This window comes from Cyprinodon variegatus, unplaced genomic scaffold (genome assembly GCF_000732505.1).
Source record: "Cyprinodon variegatus isolate N-32 unplaced genomic scaffold, C_variegatus-1.0 Scaffold233, whole genome shotgun sequence".
NCBI lineage: Eukaryota > Metazoa > Chordata > Actinopteri > Cyprinodontiformes > Cyprinodontidae > Cyprinodon > Cyprinodon variegatus.
This window is the reverse complement of record NW_015150686.1, coordinates 743,203-754,016: the sequence shown is the minus strand read 5'-3', so window position 1 is coordinate 754,016 and position 10,814 is coordinate 743,203. Positions and strand designations below refer to the sequence as shown.

The window sequence follows — 10,814 nt, the reverse complement described above, 5'->3', positions numbered from 1 at the left end:
GGCTGCACTTTATTCTGGTTTCAAAACCTATTTGTCAGTTTCAGAAACTCAAACGAAACACTTGTGATCCTTTGTAAAGGTGAGCTGTGCACACAAATAAAAATGTCGGCAGAAGCCATGAGAAACCACAACAAGCTACACTTTTAACGCTCTTGCTGATCATCTTTCAAAGACGAAATGGATTATGACAGGATGTGATGGCATCAGCTACACTGCCATCTTTATTTTGGTTTGGCTGTGGGCTCGGCAGCTCTTGCTCTCCTCAAGAGAAATACGTCCCGCCTAAAACCATAATACTACCACCAGACTGGCCAAACCATTTTAAGTCATTTTTGAACAGTTGAAGCTGTACAAAATAGATTCTGTTGCATTTGCAAACTCACAATTACTGTGAAAACTCAGTTTGCAGACAAGGTTGACAAATATCTGTTCCCCTTCATACTGCATAATGCCATAGCTAAGCAATTCCTTTTGTCAGTATGCAACTATGCTAAAGTTCCAGAAGTTAGGAGCAATAATCTTGTTTCTGTTACTATTTATGGGCTTTCACCCTGCTTCATGGAGTTGTTGGGTTTTAATGGTGGAAGGATGCTAAATGTTGCAACAAGACTTAAAGAAAGGTGGAAAGAGGATTTTTAAAAATGTCTTTAGCAGTCACCTAATGAGGCCGATATTGCACATGCCGAGGAAAGAATCTTGCTTATCAATTTTACATATTATCCTCAAACAATGGTGGTGTAAGAGGATGAAAAATATTTTTAACCGAAGGTTGGTGAAAACATTTCAATCAGAGTCACACAGACATGAATTCATTAACACACAACAGGTAGAGGAACGTGACTGGGGCCAGTTAAACAGCTTATATCATAGAAGGGGGATTTGGTTGCCTCTGCTGGAGGGGAATATTAGCAGGATTATCTGGCAACACTGTTGCTAAGGTGAAGAACGCTAGAATCCTATTTGTAAGGACTTCTCTGCTTCCTGTTCAAAATCCCAAGGTTTTTCTCATCATCTTCTGACTATCCAGTCATTAAAATCTATTTTCCACCACCTCAGATTAAAATAAGAGACGTCAATATTATGTTTTCATCTCATACTTTATAACCGCCTTCACACACACATCTGATTAAAATCTTAAACTTGGGTAAAATGTTATAAGCCTTCAATTTTCCCACTGCTGGACTGCAATAAGGCTGTAGGAAGAAAATAAAAAGGCAATAAGATGACACAGCAGCAGGAAAGAAAATACATCACTAAAAATGTTTTTTTTTTTATTCAGACAGTTTAACAAACATATAAATCTTTCAAACTTATTTAAATGTCTACTGCTTTCTTTTTTTTAACCTCAACAACAACTAAATGCTGGGAGAGACCTTGCTGGTGCAGCTGAATAATTCTGCCCTTTTCAAAGACAGGAGTCGTGACAAAGTACCTGCCAGACAAAATAGATGAAAGCCAGGCTGAGGCTCTGATTTTAACATTAAATTGCTGTGGTCTTAAAATTTTGATCAGCTGTTGAGCAGTCTGTTTAAAACCAACTCTCAGGAATCTGTTTACTCCACTTTTTTTCAACTACTGTTTCTTTTTTATTTTTCCATCATACAGCTTCACTGGGAACATGAATAAGTGATCCCATGTTTATTTTCTGTGCTACATTTGTGGTACCCCTACTGTCCTAGTTCGAAAATCAACTACATGCATTTAATGCACAATGAATACTAATATAAAAGGCATTAGCATCTCTTTGGTTTGTACATGGATCACTGTACATGTGCATGGAGGGATTGTTAGCTGATGAGGTTGGTATCAAAGAGGCTGAGAATGAGGCTAACATGGGAGCACTCCAGCATGAAAGGGAAAATGCTCACCAGGAGGACATTACCAGAGTGTGTTTATTTCCATTCTTAGAAACAGTCTGAGTTTAATACATACGGACAGAAAATTATCTCCTCAAGCAGGGTCTCAGGTGGGTGAATATGGCACTCTTGCAATAATGACAAATACACACCAATACACACATTCACTCCTTCTGATCTTACCATTTATATTTTTATGTCACACTTTAGCATGGCAGTATTTAAAATACCCTTGAGGAAGAGATGAATTACCTACCAAGATATCTAAACTGCCCAGTAACTTGCCAGAATTATTTCCCCACAGTTTGGCAATCACCAAACCAACAACGCAGTTATTACCAACGGCTACAAGCTCAAATCAGATTAACAAAGAAAATTGGGAAGATAAAAATGGAGAGATAAAGGGGATACATGTGCATGCCACAGGAAGGAGAGAAGAAGAGAAGAGACAAAGATGTGGGAGTGGAGGAGGGACACCCCTGCTCCCCCCAAAGCTACTTAAGTAAAGGATTTGCTCAACAGCTAAGGGACAATCACATACAGTTTGTATCTAACACACTCAATAAGTGTTCAGGGAGTCAGACAGCGATTATAGCCCTGTGCCACTGTCCTATTACCACTCTGGCTCTCTCCACATCACTCACACCAAAATCTTCCACTCATGTTCTCAGCTAAAAGAGACAAGTATCAACACTGAAACAGATACGACAGGCAGCTGTAGCTTCTCATTTGAAGCTTTCCCTCTATGACCACAGGGCATATGCTTACAAAGGCTGTGTCACTGACCAGTAAATGGACCCTGAAATAACGTGGTTTATTATATACTGCAGCTGAGCAGGATGGTGCAATCGTTATTTGTACATTCTGAGACTAAGATAATGACTAATTTGAGTCATTTCGCTTTTTCTAACTAATTTTGAAGGTAGTCAGTGATAATAAAATGTTAGCTTGATTATGGACTCAGTTTGCACTGTAATTTTGCATACCTTTTTGAAGAGTAGAGAGTCATGCATGTGTTCTGCATAGACTGAGGTGAGCCTGTACTGGTTCTCGGTGGTGAGGTCTATCTGGTAACCAGTCAGGACGTAGCAGACTGTGCGGAACTCTTGAATCTTTTTTTGAAACACTTCCTTTAGCCTCTGGTTCTTCAGCTCGGAGCTCTCCACCTGCTTACGTAACTCTGGAAAGCAAACAGAGGTTGAGAGAACACATCAGTCGACAGCTTTGACGCTACTTTGAATGAACAGTGACCATAAAAGGTACTTTTGTTTAGCCTGAGTCAGAATCAACATCTTCATTAAAATATATTTCACACATTCGCAGCCATGTGTGCAAGATATTGTCTTTGTAAACATTAAGAATTCCATAACTATCTCACTAGGCTAATGCAGCAATGATGCTCTTTGACGGTCAGCTCTAAAACAATGTTCTCAAAGCAGTGCAGCAGCCCAATTTTCCTAGAAAATGCAACAATCCAAAGAGCAAAGTAAAGATTGAACAAATGAGAATCATAGCAGGGTGCTTATGAAGAAGAACAGAAACAGGACAAAGCATCACTTTAATTTGTTTAAAAAGCCCATTGTAATAACTAGTTTGTAAAGTCAGTGAAATGTCTCTGTGTAGAATGGAGTCAGTCATTAAGAGAGGAACTATTAACAAAAATGTTTCCACAGAATAGTTAAATGACAAATGAAAAAGTGTGAAGGAACATAAAAAGATATGAGGAGCAGCTCGCTGGTCAGATGCAGACAACTAAATCACAAACTATATATATGCATCAGAATAAACGCCAGTATTCAACTCTCTTTCTGGTATTTATGTTACATTTGTAGGCACAAATTATTTGGAGAAAAGTTCAGTCATCTCCTATCTTCCCTGCCGTTGAATGTTGAAGCTGGCCTGTGCAGACCTACATACCAAAAGATGAAAGGGTGGATTTCTCTGTGATGAAAATTCAAATTTAAGAGACGGCTGGTTAAATTTGAACTTTGACATGTTGAATACTTTGAAGACCAACCCTGATCCAATATGCAGCTTACACCACATATACACATATGAATGTAGAACTTTCAGCAGAGGCTCATTGAGAATAACTTCCAAAAGTAGTTTTCAAACATGCATCTTTAAAATTTTGCACAAAAATATATTTCTACAGTATGCATTTTTCAAAAAAGGAAAAATAGGTCTAGGGGTTTCAATGCTTATAGATACGCCTTTGGCAGCAATAACTTGTAGCAGAGCCTAGGAAGCATACTACCTAAAAGGTATGAGATGGACCTCTTGGTTTTTTTTAATGGTTTTTCAGATAAATCTTTCATATTTGATGAATTTTCTCAGAATTCGAGTGAGAGGAAAACCAAGTTTCTAAATAATACTGTAATGTCTCTAAAACCTGTTTGCTAAAACACATTTATTAAAGCTATTGATTATAGAATCCTAAATCATGTGGACGCAGCACGGGTGTATAAAATTATTCCAAACAGTATGTTTATTCAGATCTTAATTAGTTCATAGCTCCTTGGGTGGTAACTGGAAATTCAGTGGGAAAAAATGCAGACCAAAAAACAAAACATTTCATACTCATTTATTTTGAAACGTTCAAAACGTTTAGTGTCACTCTGTGAAGTTAAAAAAAAAACAAAACAAAATATGACATCTTAATTAGAAAGGGAAATGAGCAAAAGGCTTCTAGTCCAGATAACAGCGATGAGGCTTTTTAGGCATCATACTTGTCTTGACAAAATTTTTGCTTCTTCCATTTGAACAGATTTTTTTTAAGATCAAGAAGGTGCAAAATACAAAGTGAAAGTGTGCACATCTGTCTGTGTGACTGACTGTCTCCTGGGTGACAATGTTCTTCTCAAACTCCAGTCACTGCTGATATTGTTTAAAGAAAGCAGAACTTTGATAAAACTGTCACGCTATGACAGAAACCAAGCTACTCTGAAAATAGCTGGAAATTCTGAAGACACAGCAACACACTAATGCATAATAATATCTAGAGAATTGTGTAGCACAAGGATAGTATGGTCAAGATATAAATTTACACACTAAAAATTCTCTCTCCAAAAATGGCAGGTCTCTGTATTCCACTGCTGAAGCAAAGTAGAGTTGTTTTAAGCTTACTTCAGAAGATTTGGACAAGTAAAAGAAAAGCAGGAAGAATATGGTCATGTCAACGCAAAGGCAAACGCCTTGGATGTCATTGCAAACATCATGTTTTGAAAGAAGGATGATTCTAAAGAGCTTCCCAAAAACATAACACTGAAAGTGAGATTTGCAAAGGGAAATACGATGGTGTGGACTATCCTACTGCTAGGCTTGATATGCGTGAAGGAATACATGGAACAATGAAGTATAACATCAAAAACTGTTTTAAGAAAATGTAGATAAAAATAAACATCTTCAAGCAAGACCATTGACCCAACACACAGCCAAAGAAAATATTATTCCTTAAATAGCTTAATGAATTATTTTATATTTATCTAACTACCAAAGCTACGAAAAGAACCAAAGTAAAATAACTACTTTACTGGGCGGGGTTGTCTTCAGTTTGTTTTAAATTCTCTACAATGCCTATCAGAAGCTAGTGGGGAGCTGAACGATCAGCCACAGATGAAAATCGTCCTATTATGATTATCCGGACGATAGAAAAAAAAATGATCATAACTTTTTATTCTGTTGCATATTGTATTATCAAAGGCATGTTTTTCTTTCATCTTTTCGACTGAATACCTGCTGCATTGTGCCAGCAAATTTTTGCTATGTTTTGTAAATATTAAATGATGTTATGATTCAAGTTTGCCAGGTCACATAAGCCAGTAGCGGCCTTTATACCTGTACCCAAAAATTAATGGCCAATCCATGTGATCCATCTGCAGTGATCTGAAATGGCAGGGATTATATTTAGGATCGGCAGAAAAAATCCTGATCAGAGAAACTCTACAAGAGACCCTTTTATCCAATCATTTTTTATTTTTATAGTTATTGAGTCCCAATTTCATATTCTCTTGAATAGTAAAAGGTACAAGACTTTTTTTTCCACAGCAAGTTCTTTAAAAGAGCATTACAATAGTATAAAAAAATCGTTTTCTAACAAGTTATTCCATCTTTATGCAGAACATTTCTTTCCTCAAAAAGAGTCACTTTTAAATTACAAATCATTAATGGCGACAGTAAGTGAAGTCACATGCAGGACAATTAAAGAAACTGTTGAACCCAATTATCGAGATTTATTTTTCAGGTGATCTTTGATATCTTTCAAGACAACTAGACTGCTGTCTGAAGATAAGAGATATTACAGACTTCATGTTAATTATCTACTAAAGCTAAAATGTAAGATCTTGCCTGAAAACTAAATTACATTTTAATTTGACATAAATTGGCACAGATGAAGAATGTGTCAGGTTTTAATGAAGATGGCAGTATAGATATAAATGAACAGCTGTAAAACCAGCTATTAGCTGAAAAAGATGAGAAATGAAAAGAAATAAGATAGCATAGCCCCAAGCTAGAAAGAAGGAATGAGAGTAGATAGAACTGAACTTTTAAAGACAAAATGGTCAGCAGATGTTTAAAAAGGTTTATTAAAACACCTTCATAATGCACCTACGCTAAACCTACATTAGGAGGATAGATGTTTGAGTAACCCTGACATTCAGTTTAACTCTTTGAGCTGATTGGCTAAAAACACGACATGGGAGGCAGGTACCCAATCACAGCAGCAGTAGAAGCTTCAGTAGAAGTTTCTTTTGCTCATTATTCAAAAAGAAACCGAGGGAATTTCCTCCGAAACTGGCACAGCCATCTTTGTTTTTGCTTCAGCCTTCCGCCTCTGCTTGATTCGTTGATGCACTTCAATGCATTTCATTGGTCTGAAACTTATCAAGGTAAACGTATCTGCTGGCTCCTGGCAAGTTGTATTTTCGAGAGTTTGCAAATTAAAAAATCCTGCGACAATTCAGATAACGTAAGTAACCAGTCAGAAAAATCTAATTGATGTGATGCAAACTGCAAGATTGCTGCACCTACATGAAAATGTAAGTCAGAAGGCAGAATGGTGTAACCATAGCTAACCTCTTTACCAGAGGTAATTTGATGCGTGACCAGCAAACCTTATGGCAAAGACAATAGGCAAAGTTTTTCTCTACATTAAGTCAGTAAAGTTATTTAAATGGCATGTACTTATATAGCGCTTTTTTCAAGTCAGGAGACTTGCACTACATTCAGTCATTCACGCAGACAATCACACACTGATGGTGGCAAACTACATTGTAGCCACAGCTGCCCTGGGGCTCACTGACAGAAGCGAGGTGCAGGGGCCCTTTAATGGGTGCAGGTGAAGTGTCTTGCCCAAGGACACAACTACACTGAAAGCCGGAGCCGGGGCTTGAACCGTCAACCCTTCGATTTTAGGGCAAACTCCTACACCTGACGCAACTGTTGGAAAAATCAACAGTAAAGCCCATGGTTTTCAACATCCACAGGAAGTACAATTAGGGACTAAAATAAAGTTGACAATGAGTGAAGTAGTGTCCGACCCCTTTTGAGGTTACAAAACCGAGAAGTTGAAATCAGCATTATGTTTCATCATATTTGCATGAATATTTGCAGCACATTACCTTGGGCGCAGTTTATCACATGCATTTGAATTTAAGCAACACAAGCTTTTTTTTTAAAACAGGATCCTTTCTTATATTCACACAGCAAAAAGTAGGTAGGTCAAATTTATTTAAGTCATGTTAAGCTAGTTACAACCTTTAGGCTTTTATTAATGTCTTAGCAAATTTCCTCTGTCTCCTATGCCTTGTTGATGTAAAAACCTGTCAAGGTTGTCTGAGATAGAGAGAGATGCAGCACTCCAGCAGAGGTCTGTTTCACTTTGTTTCCCTGATTGGTCAGTTGCTAAAGAGCCTCCAGGATCGATTGAAATGTGGCGTCACATCAATTGTTCCATCATTTAAGAGGAAGTTAAAAATGTACCACAGCTCTGATGTTTTACCATGGCACAATGAACATAACCTTGTGAGTGTTAAGATTTAGAGGTCTAACTAGGATGACCTAATGACTCGATTTGTGCGGGACAGTTCTACATATTTTAAATCTGTCTTTCTGTCCCACAAATAAATTTTATTGCAAAATAAGATGCAAACTAGGCTTAAAGAGAAGAAAACAAATGATGATGGTTTATAACTGGGTGAGGCCAGTAACAGGTGTTTCTTTGAGAGCGTCTTGTGCTGAAGTTATTTTTAAATATATACAGTAAAGCAACGGGAGAAAAGCGAGTTACACAACAGCTGCAAAGGCAGTGCCTGTCCCTCGGTGTCCCTCTTAAGCATCCTACAGATGTCCCATATTTGTTTTTGTTTTGATCTGGTCACCCTATGTGTAAAAAGACATTGATCCGTATCGAATCAATAACTAACAATGAAATACATTAAAGGAAAAAAAATCAAAACATTAATCTATATGATCAACTTTATAAAAGGCTGGCTCCAGCCATACTGTGTCAGAATGTGATCAGGTGATCTATTTAAATTTTTCTTTTATGAAAAGAAAAGAATACCGCTTTTAATATATACATTCCAACAACTGAGTTAGATTAGCATAACATCCTATCAAAGCGACTGCATGTTGAATTTGTAGGTAATGCAGACCTTTTGATATTGTACTGTCATCACAACAGATTAATATATATAGCATCATGATAAACCTGGGGATTTACACCCCTATTACGGTCTGACAAGAAAAATCTACTTTTTGGCAGCTATTCCAAAATGTATGTGTGGTACAGAAATTTACCCAGAGTATCTACAACAGGTTATCTACAGAGGGAAACATGGTGGTGGCTGTATCATGCTCTGAGGCAACGTTTCTTCAGATGGAACAGAGGTGGAAGAGATTTCTAAGGGTTGCAGTGATTAATTATTAACGACTGAAAAAAACAACAACAACAGGAACATCTACTTTAACCTACATGCTAATTCTCTATATTGTGGTGTAGCTGCTCAGTGATCCAGAGCATGTCATTCCTAAGTAATCTCTATCTAATGTCTGTTAGATGGTTGGTGTTAAATTTTTATTTTATTTTTCTACAATCACTGACTTTACAAGATGATGTATAAAGTTTTTAAAAACAACCTAAATGAGGGCTCAGCTAAAGACGCCATCATAGTAGGATATATTTTGGACCAATTTTTGAAAGACTTAGTGCCAAGTCAAGCCAATGGGGTGCAGATAAGGTAACAAACACCAAAACAATGAGAGAAAATTAATGGGAGCTTTAATCAGCAAAGTTATAAAGTTACATAAACAGATTATTAAACCCTTTTTCTATGAAAGAGCTATTTGTTATTTAGTTTAGTTTCATAGGATAAACAGAAATCTTTATAAGGAAAAAGTTTTGATATGAATTACCACGGTCTCTATGTTATTTACATCACAGCAGCTGGCTTTCTGGTAATGGCGTCTAACAGAGCCATTGTATCCCATTCTCTGAAATAACAATCAACACAAACACAAAAACAATCAAGGAATGTGTAGCTGTTCAGACTTGGTGCTAAAATGCATTCATGCTGATTCCATCAAAAGAAGGTAAAAAGTCATTTCATACAAGTCTTCCATGCTCATTTGGGATTAAATCTGAGTCACTTTATATGCAAATAAAACACTTGGTCTACCACAGAAAAGGCAGATGCCATCTTAGCAATACATTCACAGCAAGTCTGCCGGTGTTTTTGTGAAACCAGAGAAATTATTTCTCATTCATAGAAATAAATACACTGTTATTCATGTATTAACACGCATTGGTATGCTTGCTGACTGTTTATTTCTAAATCTCACTAGGTTAAGGTATGCATATTTCCAGCTAAATCCTTGTTCTAAAGAAAGAAGGGATTTAGATGCAAAATAAAGATAAGTAAATCCCTTTGCCTTGTGGCATCATTTAAATTAAGACACAATAACTTCTAAATCGAATGGTGCTTTTACAAAATATAAAAGCATTCCTTATTTTGGAAAGCAGAATTGGAAGTTAACATTACAACTCTGCTTCTTGCATATAAACTTTTTACACTTTTCTCTCTTTCGTGTTTAGTCTGGTCCATGGTACATGTTAGCAACAGATCAGAGCAGCACCTGTCTTTAGAGTGAAACACGATCCTGTTAAAGGGGATTATTGGCACATACTGAATGCATTGTTATCTATAAAAAATCTAAGCTGGATATCAATAATTTAGATGTTTCTTTTTCAGCATCAAACACAGTTCTACAACCACTTAGTGAAAATGTTTTAGTGCTTAAACTTTACTTCACTGTAATTTAAACTTGAAGACATCTTCAGATCAATAAAGTAAATTTAATTTGAAAGTCAAGCATTTTACAGACATCAATGAAAGAATATAATTGACCAAAGTTATTGACCACCATTGCAGTCTCTCAGATTTCTTGATCTTTTGATTCATTCCTGCGTCCACTCCTGCTGAATGGACACTCCCGATCAAGCTAAACAAATTCTCACCAAGTTAACCTCTTTAACAGATTACTGTAATGATTGCATGTCCGTAAAAACCAAAGGATTTTTCATTTAAAGGGACAAAATAGGATTGTAAGCAAACAATAAATTCTTTATTAGATTAAAATTAGTTCCATCTAACTGACAACTCCCACTTAGAGAGAATTTCCTGCAGTTACATCGCCGATCAGTAGAGGGCACCAGTGTTCATTCAGAAGGGGTTTAATCAAGCGTTTAGATTTACAAACAGAAGTATAAAGTGCATTCTGCATCCTTGTCATTATTAAATGAATTTTTTCGGACCTGAAACTCGATTTTTTTATGCGTCTGCTTTAGCATGACCCCCTTTTGCAGTATTTTTTTTCTTGCAAATACTAGTGAACCTCTGATTAACCTAAGTTGAGTCTATTTAAGTGTTCTACCTGGCAAGTTCTGTGCTGTATGGA

General features: G+C 36.7%; 1 protein-coding gene across 2 annotated transcripts in view; it reads right to left on the bottom strand.

The window, feature by feature from the left end:
- The window catches only part of mad1l1 (MAD1 mitotic arrest deficient-like 1 (yeast)), a 95,821-nt gene that overhangs the window by 24,437 nt on the left and 60,570 nt on the right, over positions 1-10,814 (bottom strand). For both annotated transcript variants that reach the window (XM_015381393.1, XM_015381394.1), the window contains exon 17: positions 2,843-3,036. In XM_015381393.1, coding sequence (XP_015236879.1) covers positions 2,843-3,036 — 194 coding nt within the window. The remainder of the gene's footprint in view (positions 1-2,842; positions 3,037-10,814) is intronic.